Source organism: Zonotrichia albicollis, chromosome 2, assembly GCF_047830755.1.
Source record: "Zonotrichia albicollis isolate bZonAlb1 chromosome 2, bZonAlb1.hap1, whole genome shotgun sequence".
Lineage (NCBI taxonomy): Eukaryota > Metazoa > Chordata > Aves > Passeriformes > Passerellidae > Zonotrichia > Zonotrichia albicollis.
Window position 1 is genome coordinate 114479691 of NC_133820.1, and position 24653 is coordinate 114504343.

The following is a 24653-nucleotide window of genomic DNA, read 5'->3' on the forward strand; positions in this document are numbered from 1 at the left end:
TGAACAGGGAGCAGTACATGAGCACTGAGATGTGGTCAGGAGCCGTCAAGTGGTCCAGAGTGGTCAGGAGACCTCACAGAAGCTCCAGAAGAGCACTATGGACGGAAACCCTGTTATGGCCACAGCTGTGTAATAACAGCACTTCTCAGTGGTAAAGGGCAAAAGAGCAGAACGAAAGGAGATTCATTTTCTCAGAGAACAAAATTTAAAGCAAAAAGTGTTAGAAGGTACAGGCTGCCCTTAGTTCACCTCACTTACCAATGAGGGCAAAGACAGCTTTGATGATGCCCTCCACAAACTCCAGGCGCTGGAATGCTGCCCTGGAACCAAGGTAGCAAACGTTCTTGTTCTTTCTGCAGGCGTACTTCAGTGGGTACTTCACTGACCACCACAAGCCAAAAAGAAGGAAAAAGCTTCCAGGGAGGGCATGCCCTTTGAAATTGCCCATGGTTTTCTGCTAGGCAATACCTGAGGCAGAAATAAACAGAGACTGGTTATGGAAATAGTGGGAGAATTCTGTGGGTTATCATTCTAAAGTATCTCCTTGCATAGATCAAACAGGTGTCACTGAACTGAGTACTCACAGTTAATTTAAAAATAAATTTGGGTACTTCTCTTCCCAGCCAGCCTCCCCAGTTTCACAGCTTTGCAGAAGCAGCAGAGCAGCTGACCTGAAATGCAGAGCTGGCAGCCAGCAGGGTAGGAGAAGGAAAAGCCATGGCACACTGTGTCTTGCTGTAGAAGTTGTGGTAGCAAAAGAGAGAACCTATATACTCACTATGTACCCATCAAATGGGTAAATATTCACTAGTAAATTGTATTTTTTTATTTCAATCCTTGTTGTCTTGTTATGACTTACAAACATGAAGTAATTCTCATTATTTTATGGGTTAATTATGCACCCACCACTAGATATATATTATCAAGTACATCAAGTGCACTGTGTGACAAATTTCTTACTTGGTCAGGACTATGTAGTCATTTAAAAGCAGTGCCATTCATAATCCCAGTAATTCTGGTCATCATCCCAAAATTTGGGATAATTGCCTTTGAGCCAGTGGCTTCATTAAAATGACAGTTCTAACATTAAATTGCAATTTTTCTTTAAGATATTGTAAATTGAGTTATTGTGCCTCAAGCCCCAAAGGCACACTGAGTCTCTGCACAGGCAATACTCAAGAATAACCACTTCAGAAGGATTGGCAGTCTGTACTTTCTGTTATTATTGTTGCTGACCTAAAAGTGCAATTGCCCCACTGCACTGGAGCTGTCTGGCTATGAATGGAACATGGAAGCTCTAGTATATTTTTCTTTTTCATTAGTATTTCCTATGGTCAGCTCTGCATAAGAAGTTTTAAACTGCAGCTTCTGGGCCATGGAGCACTTGCAGGGTTCATGTAAGGCTGTCTAGTCTGTGTGAGCCCTCTCCTATTTCTGGAGGCTAAACTCCACTGAAAGCTTTAGAGTTGTTTTTTTTAAGAAGAGAAACTTTTCCACATGCACAGGCCCTGGAGTTCTCCTAAGACTATCCCAACTGCATGAGGAAAGTGGCCTCTATAGCCACAAAGGAGAAACAAAGAAAATGTGACTGTTCATGCGTAGCATGAGTCTGGCCTGATTTAAACAGGATGCAATCCTGCAGCCCCTGCCTGTCCCCTCCTCTTCCAGAGCTGAACTCTCCCACTCTAAGGGCTGCTGAGGGGGAGAGCTGAGCTTTAAAAGCTTTCCCTGGATAATGAATAATGAATAAAGTCTTACCTAGTTTCTAGGAAGCACTGGGGAAGCACAAGAGCAGAGAAATGTGAGGCTGGTTGCCCAAGCAAGGACATCCCTGGGTGTGCCCCTGCAGGTGTTGCAGGGTCTGGTGTGTGCATGTGGAAGTTGGGAAGCAGAGCATGTGGAGATGGGAAGCATCCCCTGCCAGGCATGGGGCAGCAAAGGGAGCACAAGGGACATGTTTGTGAAATACAGAGCTGTGTTTCGTGTCAGGTACAAACAGGCAGCGTGTGTGTTTGTGATTGTGAGATGTGTGGAGACCAACAATGGGAGACCTGTGAATTCTAATAATAACTGAGGAAAGTAAAGCATGGAAAAAGGCTTTGAAAGTATCTTTTGCTTGCAATTAACCCTGGTTGATTTAGGAGCATTGGAATTAAAGCATTAAGGATGTTGCTCTTTGCTTGTAGTTAAGCCTTTAAAGAGTTTTGCAATAATAACCTTTTGAAGTATAATTTTAGAATGTTGCTTGTATCCTTGAAACTATAGCTTTGGAATATATATAAAGGAAACTTGCTTATCTCATGCCTTAACAAAACAGAGAAAAACAGCTTGAAAAAGGAAGATGAACATCACCTCAAGGATTTATAGTTTCAATGAAGGGAAGCTGGACATCACTGTTATGAGATTTATAGTCCTTGCAATTAAAAGGTGGACCCACATCTGGGGAGCTGGACTTCATTCACCAGATGGGGTTCCTCTTTTCTTCTTTCGGAAACCAGACCACCACCATCTGGGGATACTCCTTTGAGATACATCCTGAGAAAAACTAAATCACAATAGTGTATAGAACTGTGACGTAAAAAATGGGAATATAAACTGCTGATGAGTAAAAACTGGAATAGAAACTGCTGAGAAAGCTTATGAGTACCCCTATAAATGCCTGTAAGCCTCAACTATCAGTGTGCAGTTGGAGGGAAAACTTCTCCCACTGTACCCAGCACTGTATTGCTCATACTTTACCATATTAATTAATAAATTGATTGTTGCTTGAATATTGGCCAAGTCAAGCTTCTTATTCCTAACATGTTTATGGGCAAAATATAAAGGACTCCCACTTGGGGTTCCCACTGTGTGGGGAAGGCCTCCAGCAGCTGAGGGTCCAGGAGCTGGGAGAGCCTTTCTCTGCCTTTTCTGCCTCCCCACAACCCTTAGAGCTCTGCTGAGTTGCTGCCTGTGTGTTTTATTGCAGGTGGGGAAAGCACTGCTCACCCTGCAGCACCCACAGCACAGTGGGGCTCTCACTGGTGGGGTTTGGAAAGCTCAGCCCCACAGGTGGGACCCAGACCCTGCTGTCTCAGCCAAGAGGTTCTTTTTTCATTTTGGGGCACCTTTAGTTCGAAGACTCTGGCCTGCCTGCACATCCCTACCAGTACTCACTGCACCACTGATTGCCTCAATAAAGGGCAGCACTAACAGCTTTAGACAGTGCTCTAAACTTTGCTTTAACCTTTAAAATACTTATTTTGCTTTTCAAACCTTAATTTCTGAGGTTTTTTAAACATGCTGGCCTGGAAGGTATTGCTGTCTTTTCAGTCACATTGGTCTTTTCCCTTCTTTGACTGAAAGGAAGAGGGGAGTGGCTTTTCCTCACCACATCTCACCTCACTGAGCACAGCTCATTGACAAGGCTTTATTCATTATCATTATTATTCAGCACAGGTACAAAGCAGTTCAAGAGGAACAATTTGCCCTGTACTGCACATCAAAGCAAAACAATTGATTAGAAAGATAAATGAAACCTCTGAATAACCTTCCCTTAGGAGAGTACAGCTACAGTAGGAGTGAAATGAAGAATTGTGTTGAGATCATTTGTAGTAAAACTTCAAAAGCAATTCTTAAGCTGTAAATTCACACCTGGGTTACCAAGATTTTTAAACACTGGAGGTTTTTTCTGCACTAAATCTAGACAAACTATCAAGAAACTTTGTTTTGAACTATTTTTTGCCTTTCAAAACAAGCAAAAAGAAGAAAAGACTGATACAGCAGCTGATGTTCCACATCCAGCGTAAACAAAATAGAACCAGAAAAATTACTTTTTTGCTAAAAGAAGTACAATCACGTATTATTAGCTTTAGAGGGTGTCAACTTCAGACTGAGTTCATCCAAAGGTGTTAGGGATTTTTTGTAGGATTTCTCTAGAAAGGCACAGATTAATTCTGGTGGCCAGCTGTTGTGGCAAACCTTTGGAATGCCCCATCTCAACACAGCTGGTTTCAGAAAGGAGTTATACAACTTACACTTTAAAGTTTTAGTGAACTTAAAAACATCATAACAGAGCTTGCCTTGAACTGATTAAACTTCCCAATTCATGAGTTTTCTCTTTTCAGGCCTGAGAGCTCCTTCTGGTGAGTCTAGAAGTCACCTGCCAACACCCACTGTTTTGATGAGACTGAGAAGTTTTGTCTGCAAATAAACTGGGGATATTGCACAATTTGGGGGCTTTGTATGAAACTGGGAGTGTGGTGAGGCTGAGCCCAGACTCCTCAGTAGGAAAGTCACTGTGGGGCCAGGAGATGCATCTGGGAGGTGGGAGGCAGAAAGGAGAACAATGAGAGGTGAAAGAAGAGGAGAACAATATGTCAGGCTGCTGCCTTTCCATGAGGCACTTTGGCATTCCCCTGTGCAGCCTGGGACAAAACATCTGCCAGCTCTTCTGCACAGCTTGAGAGCCAGACAGTTTTGGTACAGCAGGTGCTATTTACTGGATAAAGGTGGCATCAGCATGTTATGACAATACTTGACAAATTTGAGGGCTTATTTTTACAGAGCCTTATCAGTCTTTATCTGCAATGCCAGACTGATGTTGCAGGATGTGCAAACCCAAGACCCTCTCTTTTACCCTCAGTGATTTCAGGGCCAAGTCTCTTGGCAGAGCCACAGCCTCGTTCTCAGCAGCAAACATTCCTTGCTGCCCACAACTGTCACAGTGGTCACAAGGGTTGCAGGATGAAGAGAGAGATGAGAATGTTGACCTCATGTTCAGAAGGCTTGATTTATTATTTCATGATATATATTACATTATGACTATACTAAAAAGAATAGAAGACAAAGTTCTCAGAAGGCTAGCTAAGCTAAGAATAGAAAAGAATGAATAACAAAGGTCTGTGTCTCAGCAGAGAGCGAGACCCAGCTCTGCCGTAAGTGGTCAGTAAATCCAAACATCCACCCGAGACCAATAATGGATCCACCTGTTGCATTCCACAGCAGCAGATAACCATTGTTTACACTTCGTTGCTGAGGCCACAGCTTCTCAGAAGGGAGAAAAATCCTAAAGAAAGGATTTTTATGAAAAGTTATCATATGAGGGTTGTGTCACACAACCCTCCCTAGAGTTCATCATCTTAGATTGGATATCAGGAGAAATTTTTTCACTGATAGAACTGTCAAGCCACTGCCCAGGGAAGTGGTGGGATCATCATTCCTGGAGGTATTTAAACGGAATGGAGATGTGGCTCCTGGGGCGTTGTTTAGTGGAGGACTTGGCAGTGCTATGTTTATGGTTGGACTCAATAATCTGAAAGGTCTTTTCCTGCCTAAACAATTCTGTGATTCTGTGGTCTGCCAGAGCTGTAAGCAGAGTTGACCCACAGCCAGGGGCCATGAGGCCTGGCCCCAAAGCCACCCAGTCCCACAGGTGCCACACACATTCCTTTAGCTGGTGACCTGCTTCACAACATCAACTCTGTCCAAATCCTGCTCCTAACCCTGCCAGGCAAAGGCAGTGGTTTTGATGCCTACAAAAGGCACACAGACATGAAAAGGCACACAGTTGGCATCACACAATCACACAATCACACAATCACACAATCACACAATCACACAATCACACAATCACTAGGTTGGAAGAGACCTTCATGATCATCGAGTCCAACCACGCCCTAACACCTCAACTAAACCATGGCATCCAGTGCCACATCCAGTCTTTTTTAAACACATCCAGGGATGGTGACTCCACCACCTCCCTGGGGAAGCCATTCCAGACTTTTATCACTCTTTCTGTAAGAAAGTTTTTCCTAATATCCAGCCTATTATCCAACCCTTGGCACAGTTTAACACTGTGTCCTCTCATTCTGCCAGTTGCTGCCTGGAGAGAGAGACCAGCCCCACCTGGCTACAGCCACCCTTCAGGGAGTTGCAGAGAGTGACAAGTACACCTCTAAGTCTCCTTTTCTCCAGGCTGAACACCCCCAGCTCCCTCAGTGGTTCCTCACAGGGTTTGTGTTCCCAGCCCCTCTCCAGCCTCGGTGCCTCCTCTGGACGCGCTCAAGTGTCTCCAGGTCCTTCCCAAACTGAGGGCCCAGAACTGGACACAGCACTCACGGTGTGGCCTCACCAGTGCCAGTGCAGGGGCAGAATGACCTCCCTGCTCCTGCTGGCCACACTGCTCCTGACACAGGCCAGGAGCCTTTGGCCTGCTTGGCCCCCAGGGCACACTGCTGGCTCATGTTCATGTCAGCCAGTGCCCCCAGGGCCCTTTCTGCCTGGCCACTGTCCAGCCACCCCCTACAACATTGTAGAGAGTTATTGTGGCCAAAATGCAGGACTTGACAGTTTCTCAGGGGAACTGGAGAAAATGGTAATTAGGCATAATTATGGCAACAAACTCAATTGTTAAGGTAGTTTATAAATTTTAAGTACCAGCCAATGTTTCTGCAGCCATTGGAATAAAGAACAAGAATAATTTACAGAATAATTTACAAATACCTGTGAATGTGAGATGTTTTTTTTTTAATGTGAGAACTCCAAGCATAGGTTTTCTTGCCATAACCACAGAAAGCACAGCATGATTAAGGTTTTTCCAGTAATTAGAAAGCTGCACGGTATTGCAAAAGTGTTTTACATCCCCACTTTGCCAAACCAATATAGGCTGTTCACAGCTGCCAACAAATTCCCCATGTAGCCATAAAGCTTTGTGTACCTGGGCTGCTCATCCCTCTGTTCAGCTGCATCTTACTCCTTGGGGTCAGAAGGGCACATGGGATTCCACTGAAAAAGGAGGCTTCCAAGTGAGCACCCAAGAAAAGGTGTGCATTTTTGTGGCTATTAAGAGCTGCCTTTTAAGCCTGAAAATTATCTCACACCATCAGAAGCATGAAAGACAGGCAAGAAATAGACACAGATGGTTGATTTAAATATCCTCAGATGGTTTGGGGAGAGATGTTTTGTAACATTTACCAATTTGATTTCTGATCTCCACTTTTGTGGGGTCCAAGGCAAGCCTTGCAAGTGCTGTGGCAAACCCCACACGCCACCTGGTTACTCAGAAGGCTTCTCCATTGCCTCTGGAAGAGCTAGGTTAGGTTCCCTTTGATCCCTTTTCCCTTTAAAGGACAGACAGAGGTTTAAGCAGGGCCAGGGACACGAGCAGTAGCTGAGCCAGAGCCTGCCCTGCAGCAGGCAGCTTCCCTTCCCTGCACATTCTCCTGCCACAGCACTATGCCCTGCAATTTCCTGTGTTTGTCAAGCCCTGGGGGATCCTACAGAGGACTGCAGACCAGAAATGTGGATTTCTTTTCCAGAAATGACACAAGTTATAAAGCCACACACTCACTCTGCTGCAATGCTTCCATTTCTGCTGCACAACCATATGATAACAAAGGTTAAAGCTCAAAGATTAAACATCACCATTTTTTTCTTCCATATGCTAGATTAGAAATTATGTAGATTTGATGGGAAATGTTTATTTATCTATAACAGCTGTGGGAATGGATTGTGATGTTGGTGAGAATGATGTAGCCAGATAAGAGGAGGAAATAACAGTTGTAGACATTTTCTAATCAGTGCACAAGTTGTTATCATACAGCTTTTACTAAAAAATGGAAACCAGCAAAGCTGAAATGCATGTAAGACAAAGAAAATCACAGACAAATTTAATTCAGTACCAAAGTTTCCTACTTGCAGCTAAAGATCTATTCTTGAGGCAAGTGCCTTTTGTCCTGCAGCCCTTGTGCTGCAAACACCACAGCCAGGCTGATTGAAAAACTGTCTGCTCCAAGTACAATGTTCACTAAACCCACTCCTGGTTTCATGTCATGACTGAAGGCATTTCAGAGATTACAGCTCCATGTTTCCAGATGAGATCACTGCTCTGGTTTTAAGGAAATGCTCAGCTGGCACCTACAGCTGCTTTAGAATTAGATGGAACTGCGTACTGTGTGTATGAATGAAAGCAGGACAAAGACTGAAATGCTGGAAACTGACAGGACAGACTTGGTGGGTTTGGCTTAGGGGTGTGTGGGAGATATAGATTTTCAGGTAATGAAAATAAAAAGAAATGTCATAAACACACATCTCCAAAGTGTGTAGGAGAAGAATTCAAGCTTTGAGAGAATCTTCAGGCCTAGATGAAAAGAAAAAATTCCAGAGGTAATGACCAGAAATCTATCTGCTGGCCCTAGAAAGAAGGGACTCTGGGACACAATCTCCCACAGTGATGAGTTTGTGCCCACAACTTGTACCTCTCTATTCTTTTTCAGTGCCTCACATCTGTCAGAGACTCTTCCTCCCCAGATGCTTGCCAGCCCTCTGAGTGCTCCTCACTGTGTTTGTTATCTCTCATGACCCTGCACTTTCTGGCTCTCTTTCCCTGTTCCCTGCACATCTGCTGGCTGTTTCTGCTCCCAGAGATGAGCAGGCTATCTCCAGGGGTTACTCGGGGACAACAAGTACTACATTACAATCTCACCATTGGCTCCTGATATCTGAGCAGCTGCTCCTCTGGGGATATGAAATTTTTACTCCTCAGAACTGCCAAAATGAGCCTTTCTCTGAGCACCACAAGTTCAAAAACCTTATACACACCAAAAGTAAACCTGCTAAGTGCATGGGACGCACGAGAGTCATTTTTTCCTGGGAAAGATTCATAGTTCCTGTATTGGTCATAAACCCTGGTATTTCCTAGCACTGGCTGAAATGAAGGGTGAAATGTCAGGGAACTGCTGCAGGTACAGCAGTGCTGCCTCTGCTGGGAGCAGGTTTGGCTCCAGCCATCACAGCCCCTTCCATGCCCCATTGGGGTGCCCCTCCATGGGTCCCCCAGGCAGAGCAGCAGTTCCCTGCCCCACAGAGGGTCACTGCAGGCTGAGGGGCTGCAGCTCCTCCCAGCCTGGCAGGTTTTGACTGTGTGTGGCAGAGAGAGTGCTGCCAGAGAGAGGGCATGAGGAGGGACACGCTGTGACATCCTGCTGCTCTTCACTAACAGCTGAGAGCATCTCCCCTGTCCAGCCCACTCAGAGCTGGGCTCAGCTGGAGCTCTTAGTGCTTCCCTGTTTTCACCTGAGTTGTGCTGCCTAGTGGCATTCCTGTATGTGCTCACTCTCCTTTTGAAGTCAATTCCTTTGATCACAGAACCACAAAATCATGAAATTACAGAATGGGTACTACTGGAAGGGACTTCTGCAGGTTGTCTAGTCCAACCCCCCTGCTAAGCAGGTTTATCTAGAGCAGGTTGCCCAGGATATCTTGAATATCTCCAGTGGGGGAAAATCCACAACCTCTCTGGACAACCTGTTCCAGTGCTCAGCCACCTGCACAGGAAGGAAGCTTTTCATCATGTTCAGGTGGAATTTCCTGTGTTTCAGATTGTGCCCATTGTCCCTTGTCCTGTCACCAGGCACCACTGGCAAGATTCTATAACCATCCTCTTGACACCAGCCCTTAGGATACCTGTCTGCATGTATGTGGTTCCCTCTCAGCTGTCTCTTCTCCAAGCTGAACAGGCCCAGCTCCCTCAGCTGTTTCTCTCAAGAGAGATGCTCCAGTCTCCTAATCTTCCTTGTAGCCCTCTGCTGGACCCTCTTCCTTGTCTTCCTTGAACTCAGGAGCCCAGAACTGGACACAGCACCCCAGATGGGGTCTCACCAGGGCAGACTGGTGGGAGAGAATCACCCCTGTTCTTTAAAACAGCCCAAGTCACTTCAATGACCAACCTCTGCAGGACTCTAGCTGTTCCTGGAGTTCCATGGTCCAGCAGAGCTTACACTGCCACTGTTATGAGCTTAACAGCTGCCCTTATTTTTAAAAGATTGTAGAGTTCACAGGTTGGGCCAGTTGCTGCTGCCAGGGTGGAGTTCTGTTTGCTATTGTAACCACCTGCCGTTTTCGTTAACTACCTGTCCTTGATGGTTAAGAATTCCCCGTTTGTCAAGTGACACCCTGCTGCTTCCTGAAGGATGGCACCCAGACGTGAAAGGAAAGGGACATCGAGTTAGCATGGAAATGACATCGGATCCAGCATGCAATGGGAGAGACCCCTCATCAAACCTAGCCAAAAACCCTTAAAACAACGAGCCAACACAAAATTGACGAATCAAAGTGATGTCCAGATGTGAGGAACAGAATCTAGTATCCACCAAGACCCTTTTTACTCTTCACCCTAACCTAAAGATGTCAGCTAGGCATCAAATGTTGAACCAAAACCCAGAGAATTTCCCAATGCTCCTGTTAAGACAGAACCCCCAGCTCTGCCCACAGACCAGTGGACACAGCCGCACTCTTCCTTCTTCTCCGAGTCACTCCTGGGAGCAGCAGCCAAGTGAGCATGGACCCATTGGTTGTCCCCACCCACGCTGATCACTGTTAATAAAGGCATTAAAAAGGAGAAAGGGCTCCTGCTCGTGTTTACTTCAGCCCCTAGGAAGATTGCTCCATGGCTTTGCCACAAAAGCCAGTTCTGTAGGGTGTAATCTCTGACTCCTCTCTGTCTTTCCAGTTGTGTTCACTTGCATGTTCTTTGCTTCCTAGGAGGGAAAAGGATTGCTAGGCTAGGAAAATGTCAAGAGAGCAAAAGTTTGGTGTATCAACTGATGATTTAGAGATCAGAGCCCTGCTCTGGAGATGAAATGAAATAAAATATAGATTGGTTTCTGTTGGCATCCTTTTTATAGACCTCCTCCTACAGCATCTTGACAGTACAGTTGGGGTTTCAGTTGAATGGTCTCATAAAATAGCAAAGCTGACAGGACACTAGACTATGGAAAATATTTGTAATAAATACTAATGACCACTTGGGCTGTGAAAGATTCTGCATTTGACACTTACAAAACTCTTTACACACTCTTAGAAGTTACTGCAATTGTTATTTATGTCTCCAAACACTTCTTGAAGAAGACACAACCAAAAAAAGGGGGGAGTCTACTGAGAAAACTTAATGTTTGAGTGGTCTTCAATGAATTTTTTCTACCAGCAAAGAAGCAGTATCTGAAAGAGAGCTCTGTGCTTAGAGGAGGACAGATCAGAAAACCACAGAATGAATTAGCTTGGAGAGCCCCTCTCACACCACTGAGTTCAGCCTCTGATGACCACCCTGCCAGCTACACCACGGGGCACAGCCAGCCTGTCCTTCAACACCTCCAGGGACAGGGACTCCACCACCTCCCTGGGTGATCCAATCCAATGTCTAATCACCCTTTCTGTGAAGAAATTCTTCCTAATGTCCAACTGAAACCTCTCCAGGCACAGCTTAAGCCCATGCCCTTTCATCCTGTCCTTCCTTGCTTGGGAAAAGAGGCAGACCCACCCTGGCTACAGCCTCCTTCCAGGCAGCTGCAGAGGAGGTAGAGGAGGGGTGAAGGCATCAAGGTGTGGAGTACAGGGCTTGCTGACCTCCATGAGTTATAATTCCTTGGTTGCAAGGGTTTCTCACTTACAACAACTACTGGTGACAGTGCAGAAAAGGCATTAAAATTTCTCTTCATTATGTACAGGACCAGATATTGGGGTGACTGAAGCGTTTGAATGAGAAACTGGATTACAAAGAAGACCCTGTTTTAAGGAACACCAAACACTAAAAAAATATGGGAAGCAGAATTGTCATCTATGCTGTGTGCATTAGTAAGATTTCATCTTGAGGACAGTCCCAAGTTGACAAAAATGGGAAGGGAGCTCATATCAACAAATGTGAGGTCATTATTAAGTCCTTGATGGTTTTAATAGGAAGGATTTGTTTTTCTTACTGGAAAACTACAAAGAGACTCAGCTTCCTAATGCACAGCTCATACCAGCTCATACTTGGGCAACAAGCAGGTGACACTTGTAAGAGCTGAACTTCTCCTGTCCCCTGCAAGGGAGAAGGCTGGAAACATAGAATACATGTCCAGAATACTGGCTCCTGGTGTGACACTGTGCTTCATTTGCTGTCTCATCCCATAGAGAGCCAGCCACTTGTTCATGAATCTCTGCTTGCTGAAGTTATTCCATTAAGTGTTCATAACCTTCTGATAGAGTTACAGAATAGTTTGTGTTGGAAGGAACCTTTCCACCAGTCTGGGCAACCAGTGCCAGTGTCTCACCATCCTCCTCACAAAAAATTTCTTTCTTATATCTAATCTAAGTAGACCCTCTTTTAGTTTAACCCCATTGTCCTATCAACAAGCCCTACTAAAAAGACTGTCCCCATCTTCAGCCACCCCATTTGTATTTGCTGTACAGTTAGGTAGCGTGAGCCCTCATTGCAAACAAAGTGACTAAAAATAAATGTTTAAATTTTATGGATTTGAAGATTGTAACCAATTTTATGAGTGCTTGGGGCTTACAGCATTGTGCTGTGGTAAGAAAAAAATATATTAAAATTTTCTTATAAGTAATTTCCACAAAGCTGTGCAACAGAGCAGGTGAAGTTTGCACCTAGAGCTTTGCCCTGACTAACCTGCCTTTGTATCTTGAAGTTTCCTCTGCAGTCTTGTCTGTCTGTCTCAGGCTACCTGATAATTCTGCTTCTCCAAGGGGAGCCAAATGCACTTCCTCTACCAGCTATAGCCTGGAGGGACACACTATCAACAGCAGGAAGCTGTGGGGATGACAACCAGAAAGAGAAGCACTAATGAATAAATGGGAGTGTTGGCAAGGCAGTCTGAAACACTGCTGCTAGCTGGGAGAAAGGGATGGCTGGCTTTGCCCAGCTAGAAGAGACAAAATGCTTGAGAGGTGTAGTTCCATTTTACAGGACCACCTCAAACTCATTACATTGGGATCAGTTTGTGCTAACACAACATTAGCAGAGACTGAAGAGTCCTCCATGATACAGCAGCAGCAGCAGCTTCAGTTCCTGCAACTCCTCCAACAACACAATTAACAGAGGGAGCAGACCCAGCAAGATCCTCTTCCAAAACCACTGGCATTACAGATGCTACTCCATTTGCCTTAGAAATGTCTCAAGTGCAAGGTGATTTGGAGCAAGAGTTTTAGGAGTGTTGCTCAGATAACATTAAAGTGTTACAGCAGGCCCTGATTTAGGCATAGATTGATAAAAGGGACTTAAGTCTCCTTTTTACCTTCTGGAGCCAAAAGCAGCACCAGGACCCAAGGTCTGGATAGAACTGCCCCTGCAGAGAGTCACTCTACTGAAAGAAAAGGTATTTCAAAACCAATGTCAAATTATTTGTATTTCCTGGGTTTAGGAGCTCATCTTGGAGGAGACAGTCAAAATTACTCCTGCTGCCAGCTGCAAGTGAGCATGAGTGTGTTTGGTCACGTGTAAGAAAAAGGAGCCAGTTGACAGGAGTTCCAGCACTGACAAGTCCTGGTTCATGCACCTCCTCAGGCTGGAACAAGGAGCCCATTTTTGCCCTGCTGCGCTGGCCATCTGCAGCACGGGCTCAAATGATCTTTACAGGCAGATTTGTGTGCAGGAAGAGAGTAAACAGCAGTTTGCCTAAACACAGGCATAATTATTCCAGCCACTCAAGGTTCTTTTGAGTTTTCTTCTCCAGCAGTTATTTCTACCCACAGTTTCCATAACTTTGGAGAGAAATCTGTTTGGTTTGCCCAGCTTCATTTGTAAAGAGAAAAATACAGAAAAAGCCACACAAGCAACCCTGAAAAGCAGCAAAAGACATCTGAGCAAACTTCTGAAAGGTAACTCCAGAGTCAGTGATGAATTTGCATCTAAAATGGATATTGGAAACATTCCTTTTACAAAGTACTTGCAGTGACTTGGAGTACAACTTGTGCCATAATTTAAAGAGTTTCACAGAAGCAGCAATATAAGGTGATGCAAACAAAGTTACACATAGTGGAGAAATCACAAGTATACAAATGCGTGGTAATAATCAAACACTTGGTTTAAAAACTAAAAAGAAGAAATACTTTGGTCTTAAGTACTTCAGTACCTGAACTCTTCAGAAAGCCTTTTATCAAAAAGATAATATTTTTTGTACCATGTCAAGTATTAAGTGTTATTAGAGTAAATTATGATTTATTGATGGAAAAGTTAAAACAAAATGGAACATATCCAAGGATGGAAAGTGTTTTTCTGAGGGTTATTCCGTTTTGAAATAAAATAAAGAGGCTGAGATAATTTTAGGATTTCTCTCATAGAGTAGGAAGTACGTTTAAATTCTTTTAATTTTGCCTGGAAATTCAAGTTTGGATCTACATCTCCACTTAATGCATCCAGGAGGGAGGGAGAAGGGGGAAAAAAATCACGTAGCAAACTTAGAACTGAGCCGAACACTTAATCTCCCCTTTGTTAAACCATCCAGAACCTGGGCTGCAGCCCCCTGCCCATGGGGCAGAACGCCCCGGCCGCTGCAAGGGCCGCGCTCGTATTTCACCACCAGCAGCCCTGGTGAAGCCATTGCTGATTTACCGTCCCGTCCGCGCTGCTCACCTCACAAGTACCCCCGAGGAGCGAGAGGAGGCAAACATGGAGTATTTGTCCTTTCCCCGGGCAAGATCCGACATCCCCCGCCCGCCCTGTCCCGTCCTGCCGTCACCCGGCTGGGATCGGGGCCGCCGGGCTGCCCTTACCTGCGCCGCGCCCTCCCTCGCAGCCCCTTCTCCGCCTTCCTTCTTTCCTTCTTTCCTGCCTTCCTTGCCCCTCCCGGGGGTCTCGCTGCCGGCCCGGGCAGTGCCGGGGCAGGACCCTCCGGCTGCGGGCCCGGGATGCGCCGCGGCCGCTCCAGATGTTGGCGGCGCCGCCGCTCCAGATGTTCCCCCGGCGGCCCCGCGGGGGGCGGGCGCTCTGCTCTCCGCCCGGCCGGGAAGGAGCCAGGGCAGAGCCAGAGGAAAGGGGAGAGGGGAAAGCGAGGGGAAAGCAAAGGGGAAAGCGAGGATTCCGCGGGATCCGGCGCTGCCCTCCCCCTCTCCTGCCCCGCTTTCCAGGAAAAGCGGCCGGGAGCCGGCAGGGCTGGCGGCCGGGGACAGCGGCTCCAAATAGCCCGGCAGGAGAGGAAAAATAGAAAAAGTAGAGACTCTTTGAGACGTACAAACCTTCCTTTGATCGCTGCATATAACAGAGGCCTTTTTTTTTAATTTACACACACACCGACAGCCGTGGCTTTCTCCACGAAAATGAGCACCCGTGGCTGTAATTCCTGTAATTTAGTAGGAATTTATGGTTACAGCCCTGAATCCAAAAGAAGAATGTCTAAAAATAAAATTGAAAGAACGAAACCACGGCCTTATTCGCAGATGCCATCCTGTAGTAAACCACGTCAGTGACATTAGAGAATCGTTCACAGTGGAACGAAGGGCGTCTCACACTGCATCACCTCTCTTACAGCACCAGCAGAGAACACCAATGGAGCCTCAAACGTTTCATTGTGCAAAAATCCTCCTTTCAGGTATTCGCCAGGAAGTTGTGATAATCGGGTTTTGAAGCTCTGTTTAGGCTATGCCAGAAGACTCCCTTGACCCTTTTCCACCCCTGTCAGCATCAAGATCTTGTGTCACCAGATCCCCCTGTGGCTGCAGGAATAATCAAGCAGACGCGCTGCTCTCCCTACCAATAAATCACAACTTGGACTGAATTCTGAGACACCCCTCTCGAGTCCCCTAATTTAAGATTTCTACTTTCATGATCCAGAAGCTTTTTTGTGGAAATTTGTGGGAGAAATCAACAACCTATAAGAATTAAAACTTTTTCACACTCACTTATCTTCTCACACAGCCGCAACCATGCCTGCTCTTTAGCACAAAGTGACACTTTCACTCTTAAATTAATAATACTCCAGCAAATATCCCTCAGCATCTGGCAGGCAGATGTCTTTGCAGGTTGGATGATGTAATGAGTACAGAGAAAAGGGCAATAATATTTCTCAGAAGGACCTGTAAACAATGCTTCAGAAATCCAGCCTCTATGAAAGCTGCTTTCTGATCTGAGTGACTTTTTCTGCATATTTTTCCAGACATTAGAATGCATTTTACATCACAACATTAATCCCTACCTAATGGATATCCTTCTCTTGCAGGAGAGTTTTCAGTTAGAATGAGTTTAATCATGCAGTAATAGTGATAATTGTAATAACCTCTTCTTCTATTTACCACTGGTTTGATGCTTGTCTTGGCAGTGGAGCAACAATCACTTCCTGGGATTCCTCATTTCCATCCACACTTAAAATTACTTAAAAGTCATTCTAAGTGACAACCAATGTTGCCAATGTAAAAAACTCCATCTAGCATCCCCAGGGCCCTGCAGAGATCCTGCACTTCTGGGAGTCAGTGTGTATCCAAGTAATCACAGAGAAGTGCATGCATAAAATATTCTACAAAGCTGCTGGAGACTATGGAAATAACAAAATATCTTTTGCAATGTTTTTACCTAAGGTCAGCAGAAGGCCAACAGTTCTGCCACTTTTAGTCAAGTTCAGACCTTCCTTCATTTTGACCTTTCTCTGTTTGCCTTATTCCAAAGTTAGGAAATTAATTCAACACTCCTCTTGCAAACTTAGGATCCATGCTTGACACACAGACAGGGAATTGAGCTCTTCTCTTTCTGGAGGAACAGAGCATCCAAACAGAGCATTTGTTTGGTTGTTCCCTGCTGATACTGAGCATTGCATCTGAAGCAAGGAGCTAAAATGTTATTTCATAGCAAAGCCTAATTGATGTGAGATGAATTTGCAAATAGTGCTTGATCCACTTTCCACAGGGGTTAGCCTAATGAAACATCACATGGTCAAATGCCTGTGGCTCCAAGACCCACAGGTCAATTACACTGCACTTAGTGTGGTGCCCAGTGCTTTTACTTCATCAGAGTTATCACAAATACCAGGCACTAACATCAGCCATGTAGTCACCCATCTATGCCCTGATCCAAATAATTCATGAGCACATTACAGACAAATTAGAACTGTAGATGTTTTAGGATTATTGTAACATCTGCATTTTGGCCCAGAGGGCAAGACAGCACCTGGGGGCAGGTGAGATGTTTTCAGCCTGGGCACTTGAGGGAACTCTACAAATCCAGACTTATTTCTGGGTGAAAACTGAAGAGAAATGTTGATCATGTTCCCCTAACACTTGGAATCCAAGGATTGTTTTGGCTGATTGCAGTTATCTTTGTAGCACCACACCTAATTTATGGCTGAGGGAGTGAAGGCCTCCCACCATATAAGTTAAAAGCAGATTCAGGACCATCTGATGAAGGTGAAGAGACATGAGTGTCTGGGTGGTCAGATGCATCCCAGAGGCCTGAGGAGACTGGCTGATGTTGTTGCTAAGCCACTTTCCTTCATATTTGAAAAGTCACAGCGGTCAGGCAAAGTCCCCAGTGACTGGAAAAAAAGGGAAACATTGCTCTCATTTTCCAAAAGGCGAGAAAGGAAGATATGAGGAATTCTTTACTCAGAATTCTTTACTGTGAGAGTGCTGAGGCCCTGGCACAGGTTGCCCAGAGAAGCTGTGGCTGCCCCATCCCTGGAAGTGTTCAAGGCCAGGCTGGATGGGGCCCTGAGCAACCTGGTCTAGCCAAAGGTGTCCCTGCCCAAGGCAGGGGGGTTGGAGCTTGATGGTTTGTAAGGTTCCTTCCAACCCAATCCATTCTATGGCTTTATGAAATGTACCATAGGAGTGTGGCTGATAAAATAATCTCTCTCTGGATAGAGTGCCCAGAAAGCCAAACAAATAATTCTGGCCTTGCAAAGTTCATGCAACAACTGAATAAAGAGAAATCCATGCACTTGCTATGACTTCAGAAAAAACACAAATATTGACATTCTGGTTTTAATACAACTTGTAACACCAAAATAAATAAAAAGTGAATTTGAATACAAAGATCCACATTACCAAAGTCCATTCTTTGGAGTGCTATTAGGGATATTTGCTCTTGCATGGATTTTGAAAGTACAGGTTTAAATCTGCAAAGTTTAAAAATGCTTCCAGGCTTAACCCTATCATCTGAGGGGGGGGGGGGTGGAGAAGAAAAGTAGTTAAATCATACATGGAATTTTAAAGTTTTTTAATGTTGATAGTTACTAGCTATATTTATGTTGTCTGCTTTTTGGCTTTTTAGGAGTAACCTATAAGACCTTTGTAAGAAACTTTCAAAAGGAATACTTTTTCTGAGTTTTTATCCTATCCATGCAATGTATCAAGCTGATTTCTAGCATATAATAATGTATCCCCCTTATGAAAGTCTTTCATCTAGAACAACATGCAAAACCAGTCATGGTGATAAAAAAAAATCAGCTTAACACTATCTGCATGAACAGAGGAACTTCAGGAGAATTTCCTGAAACAATCTGTAATTCACAGGTAATTGGCTATGGTTCAAGTTGCTCAGAGTCCTTTGAACTAGTCCAGCAATTTGGCACGGAGAATCTAGAGTAATAAAGCCAGAAATGCCAGGGGTAGTAACAGTAAAAACTTTCTCCCCAGACATTCCTATCCCTTAATTATGATGATGAAGAAGGGAGAAATCTGGGAAAAGCAGAAAGTAGTTTGCAGGTTCCAAATGTTTTTCTCCTCAGAGTTTGAAGCAAGCATATCTCAACCCTGAGAGCTGTACAGGTGAGCTTGTCTGCAGTACTGTGCTGCTTTTGTGTACATGCTAAACCATGACACAAATGCATTAAAAAATATTGAGCCCTGTCCCCACAGTGCCGAGCAAGAATCTTTACTTTTCCTTGTCTCATCAGGTATCAGCTAAATGAGACAAAATATGATTTTAAAGCTGCAAATATCAACACAGAGCTCTGAAAATCATCTCTAAGAATGTGGAATGGAATTTCTTTTTTTACTGTGCTCCAGCTCATGATGCAAGTTTCGTGTTAGGAAACGAGAGATTATTCACAATGATGAAAATGACCTGGCACTTTTTGATGAAGGACAGTCAGCAACAGAATAGTCAAGCAAGTTTACAAGATGTACCTTCTAAATAGCACCAGGCACTGGAGAGCTCATCTGGTGTGCTCACTCAGGGTCAAATATCAAGCCAAGTTCTAGCTTATCTGGGACAGGGAAACCTAAGGCAGGGGGCTGTGGGAAAATGGAATAATCTACTAACAGGGCAGCTGAAAGAACTAGAAACTCTCCCTGCTTCTATCAAGTTCCTTAGTCACATCTAGGTGAGATACCTACATGTCTGGCTTATGGTTTCTTGCTTTTAGACACCTGGTAGGAGACATTTAGTTATAGATTTATAGAAGCACCCAGCACTCAGAACAGCAAATGAAGTCTGCTACATCAATTAGTTAAACCATAAAGTATTCTGAACAAATGCCAGAGCCAAAGGAGTATTCAAAGAAACTTCATCAAATTGTAATAAAAAGTTCCCAGTTCCCTGGAAATAGTAGCTTCTCACCTTTAGGCACACTGTGGTGATAAACAGTCAGAGGCTCCAGGGAAGCCACCCCAGAAAACCTCATGCAGAAGCTGTCAGCTCCGAATTCAGCACAGTGTCTGTGTGATAAATGGGGCTCCCAGTCACACACTTGGTCCAGGAAATGCAGAGACCAGCTTCATTCCCAGACACTGTCCTGGGTTTACACTGAATGAGGCACTAGTCCTGTGGGAAAAGTAGTATGCAGCCAAACAATTAAATCATGTCACATAATACACATTGGGTGGGGGAAGGGAAAAGGGGGCCAAACCATCCCTCCAATTGCAGCCTTAGGTCTGGATTTGTCCAGCATTTAAGAGTTTAACTTTGTAAACCTGGGAGGGTTCTTTCCATATTTTTAAAAGTTGCAGTTTTATCTGGCTCATTGCTTTGTTAATTTTTGTTCTCCCAGTCTCTCTGGCTCGGTTGCTGAGGTTCTGCACGTACCTCGGGTGAGTCAGGAGAGTTAGCTGGGAAAAGCCATGGGGTGAACAACCCTCCAGACAGAGACACCAGGCAGAAAGAACAGGATGGGGAAACCAGCCAGTTAAGCAATGATATGGAAAACATCAGCTGTAGCCCAGCCTAGGGAGAAAGAGGGAAAAATGCTTTTTCAGCAGGAGAGGGAAAGTGAGAGCTGGAGTGCAGCTGTGGAAGGTGACTGTGGAGTGATGAGGAGGTTGGGAATCCAGTGTCACTGCCTGGGCATTGCCTGCTGTGACCCTTCTGCCTTGGCTCTCCTGCAGCACAGCAGGGAAATGTCCTCCTGCTTGCCACGTGTGGTTGTTGTACCAGTCTTCATCCCACGGAACACCAGGGACATAAAATCTTTGGTGCACAAAAGCTCCCCCAATACACACATTTATCACTTACAGGGAAAAGAAAGAGCCATCTTTCTTTTGGAGGGAGTCCATCCAAGTCACAAACGGCTCTGTGAGCAGGTGCAGTATTCCCAGGGGACAAACACTTTCCCCTCAGTCCTCCCACCCAGCTCCTCACAGACAATGCCCATGTGTCCCATCTCACTAGGAAATGGATCCTTTGGTCTCCTGGCTGGCTGTCACTTAGGGAAACTGTGACCTCCCAAAATATCTGAATTTACAGATCCCCAGTGAACCCAAAACACCTCTACAAACCAGCTCACTCCCAAAGGCAGCTCTGGGCTCTGTCCCTCACACTCCTCCCCACGAATCAGTGGAGTCACAACCAGACACCACAGGAAAAGTTCAGCCTGAACTCCTCACCTCTGGCATCACCAGCTCTGGGCCCAAGCCAGGCACCAAGTCACAGCTGCAGAGGAGCTTCAGCATTCATTCACCGGGTCCTCCTCCTCTTTGCTTTAATCCAGGAGTCCAGTTGGCACTGCCACTTCCACAGTGCAGACTCCCACTTGCTCCTGTCTTTTCCCAAGATTTCCCTCAGCATGGGAATGTCATCCGCCCATGGGTTAGAATATGTTGACCAGACACAATATTAAGCACAGGAGCTTGCAAGATGATGTAGGATACAAATGGGGTCACAGGCAATCAGCTGAGCATCTCTGTAGGGAAAGGCCACGGTAGGGAAGCTGGGGATTGATGGGAGAAGGCTGTTTCTAAGCAAGAAATTTGAGAGAAAGCAGAGAAACCCAGAGGCAGCTTGGAAAGTAATAGTTGTGGCCAGGCAGGAGGAGAGAAACCCACAGTGCAGCACAGTTCTCCTGGGAGGTGCAGACATACAAATGCACAATTGTCAGCACATGTCTCTGTGTTTGTATATATGTATATATATATATATATATATGTGTGTGTGTGTATGTATATATGTATAGTGCTTATGTTATATAACTATGCATAAAATGTTATTTTGTACCTTGGTGAGCAGGCACAATACAAATGAAAATACCAACTAATTTAGTAAGTCAGTGATAAGCATAAAAGGGAAAGAAGGTCAATTCTGATTCTGTGTCTCCCGCTGAAGTTCCCCACCAAATCATCCTTTTTCAATTGCTATCAGCTTTTTTTGACTTTCCTGTGACTTACTTTTTTCTTTTATGAAATACAGTTGTTTTGCCTGCTTTTTGTTTCTTAGCAAATACATTTACTTGACAGGACATATGAACGGATCGTGCTAATGTGCCCATTTGTGCTTTATTTCAGAATAATCCCCCTGCAATTAGCACATTTGTATGTGCTTGGAAAATGAAGTTCAGTGTGGCTTTATGAGTGCAGACTGCCTCTACAATAACAGTTAGAGGCCAAGAACTGTAATTCACCTTACCTATGCAAAGAAGCTGAGTGTTTTAAGACTCCTGCTGTTCCCAAGGTATTGTAAATGCAGGCATATTGTAAATGCATTCTTCCCTGTCAAAGGGAAGAATGATGAGCAGGACTCCGTGATATCAGAAGGCTAATTAATTATTTTATTATGCTATATTATTCTTTAGTATACTATATACACTATATTACACTACATCTAAACTGAAACTGAACAAGAACTCAACTTAACTCAACAAAATCTCATTATTGTCTCCTGACCAACCATCAGGACACAGCTTGCAGAGATTGGTCAAGAAAACAAAACCCTCACACCAGAATCCAATTACCAAATCCCTTCAAGTAAACAATCCTACATAATGCATTCCACTTGTGCATAAATACAGGAGCAGCAAATGAGATAAGAATTGTTTTGATCAGTCGCTTCTCTGCTTCTCTCACTGCTTCCCTCAGGTTCAGAGAATGTGAATCCCAGACCCAGGTGCTTATTTCTGTCCCACTGCCAGATGTACCCTCACAGCAAAGCCACCCAACAGGAGCACGTCCCTGCCCTTTGCCACGGGAGTTCTCAGCCCAGCAAAACAGAACAGACTCTGAACCAAACCAGCCAAAATTGGGGTGGACATGCCACCCATGTCCCTTAGTGGTTGTAGAGCAGAGGCTGCATTTGATAAAGAGATGTTTTGAAATGTATTTTAAAATATGGCTTAATTTCAGCCATGCTGCCTGTGAAAAGTAGTTGCGCTGCTTATAAGAATAAAAATGCTGTTGCTTTTTCTCACTGAGAAGCTTCTGTCAGAATAAAACTGGGCTAAGAAATTATCTTTCCTACAGTAAGGACTGGGAGAGAGTTGGATCACAGGGTAAATACTGAGCTGACCACAGGGTAAATACTGCAGTTACTAATACCAGGATAAGCTCTGCCCTGGGTTTCAGTGTATATTGATTTCCTTTATATATAAAAATCATATTTTAACAACACAGGGAAAAATTTGACCATTGTGATCTGTGCTATTGATGACAGTTGTCTGCTGCTGGCACAGTAATTATTTTAGTCTCAAACTCATGCTTGCACTGGACTATAGCGCATGTTCTCACTTGGTATGGACAGACTCCCTCTGCTGGAAAATGAAGGTTATGAAGGTTATCTGGTAGATTAATGATTGTAAGTGAAAGAACTTGCAAACAATGTATTCTGTAGCAAATGTGCAATTTTGACTTACACTGTCCAAGGAATTGTAAAAATATTTTGATTTCTTCCCTAATCACTGGGAAGGAGCTAGGAGGTTTTATCCTCAAAGTTCATCTCTGAACTTTGTAAAAATTCACACCACTTGCACTAACCTTATAAAGCACTAATGCACTGAGTAAAGTTTTGATTTCTCTTTTCTCCTGTATTTAGAATCAAGCCTTGAATAGTTCCCCTCTGTAATCCTAAAGGACCCTCTCTTCATCACAGAGGACAAGAACCTTACAGGTGCACCAGGACATGACGTGGGACTGGCTGGTTTCTTTAGCAGCAAATTCTGAACGCACTGTTAAAAGCAAGTGAGAAAGAGCACTTGCAAACAGGATTTTAATGCAAGAATTCCTGTTATTTCTCAGGAATTTTAAGAGGTGGAGCTGATATATTCCCTTCAGAAATTAAGATCGCTGGTCCAAAATATTTACTGGATCATTGATCTTAAGGAAAGGAAGGTTACTATTGTTAGATTAAGTCCTCTTATCATCAGAATAACTTCAGAAGGATCCAGGTCATACACAGCTTTACTTTTTTTCTAGAAGAATGTGTTATCCAGAGCTTTCTATTTTTACTTATTTGATACCAGACAAAAGAGTATTGAGATAAGATCTGTGTTTTAAAGCACCACTATAGCACAGCAGTTATGCCTGCTTCTCTCACTCCACTCCACACCACCAAAGTGTCTCAGATGCCACCTACAGAGAGAATTTCCAAAGAGAGGAGGACTTGGTGCTTGGTGCCTTTCCTGATGTTATCAATACAGGCAACAACTAGACCATATAACTTATCTCTATCTCATAGAATCACAGAATGGTTTGGGTTAAAAGACTGATTGGTTCCAATCACTGTGCCATGGGCAAGGAACATTCCAACAGACCTGGTTACTCAGGGCCTCATCCAGCCTGGCCTCAAACACTTCCAGCAATGGGGAGTCCACAGCCTCCATGCACTTCTGAAAAGGAAGTCAGGCTTCAGTGGGAAGTGAAGACAAAGGGATGAAGAAATCCCTATGCTCACTGATAAAAAATATTGAAAACGTGAAACAGAAAGGGGAGTGAGCAGGAAAACTGGTGTGATTCAAGGCACCCATGAAGGAAATAGGAACCTGTGAAAAGTTCCTATTCAGATTTCTTGTAAGTCCCCTTTAGGTACTGACAGGGGCTCTGAGGTCTCCCTGGAGCCTTTTCTTCTCCAGGCTGACTAGTTCCCAAAACTCTCAGCTTGTGATAGGTGTTCCAGGCCTGTGATCAGTTTGGTGGCTCACCTCTGGGCTCATCCAGCAGGTCAGTGTCTATCAGTTTGGTGGCTCACCTCTGGGCTCCTTCCAGCAGGTCAGTGTTTATCCGTTTGGTGGCTCACCTCTGGGCTCACCCAGCAGTCAGTGTTGTTCTCATGTTGGGGCCCCAGAGCTGAACACAGAGCATCAGCCAGCAGGGAATTAGGAGAACTGAGTGCTCCCTCTCTGCAGTGCCAGCTCTGAACTGCAGACATTGAAACACTCAGCTGCTTGCAGCTCTTTTGGGGCACTGTGTTCCAGTTTTCCACAAATACAGCTATTTAAAGAATGACACACTCTGGCTGTGTCTGTGGCAGCTTCAGTGTGGCCCACCATCTTCACCTTTGGTCTTTCCATCAGTGCAAAACATTGTAAAAAGCCATTAAAGATAATACTGAGGGCTCTCCCACATTCTAAGTAGCATCTGGTAATACAGGATGACTGCAGCAGCTTCAACACAGTTGTATCACTTCTCAGTCACCAGCATTCAGGGTTTGGTCAAGATTCTCTACTCTCTATATTGCAAGTAACAGAAAATAAGGCCCTGAGAGTTTGCCCTAA

At 44.5% G+C, this 24653-nt stretch overlaps 1 protein-coding gene across 4 annotated transcripts in view; it reads right to left on the reverse strand.

Moving 5' to 3' along the window:
- Positions 1-19738, reverse strand: part of TMEM45A (transmembrane protein 45A) — a 30412-nt gene extending 10674 nt beyond the window's left edge. The window contains exons 1-4 of one of the 4 annotated variants that reach the window (XM_074536086.1): positions 19654-19738; positions 19301-19504; positions 14989-15092; positions 259-468 (exon numbers count right to left, since the gene is read on the reverse strand). In XM_074536086.1, coding sequence (XP_074392187.1) covers positions 259-448 — 190 coding nt within the window. In that variant the 5' untranslated portion in view covers positions 449-468; positions 14989-15092; positions 19301-19504; positions 19654-19738. Of the gene's footprint in view, positions 1-258; positions 469-2352; positions 2546-14526; positions 14872-14988; positions 15093-19300; positions 19505-19653 lie in introns of those variants that run through there. The other 3 variants (XM_074536087.1, XM_074536089.1, XM_074536088.1) reach the window with 3 other exon arrangements.
- Between the last annotated feature and the right edge of the window lie 4915 nt (positions 19739-24653).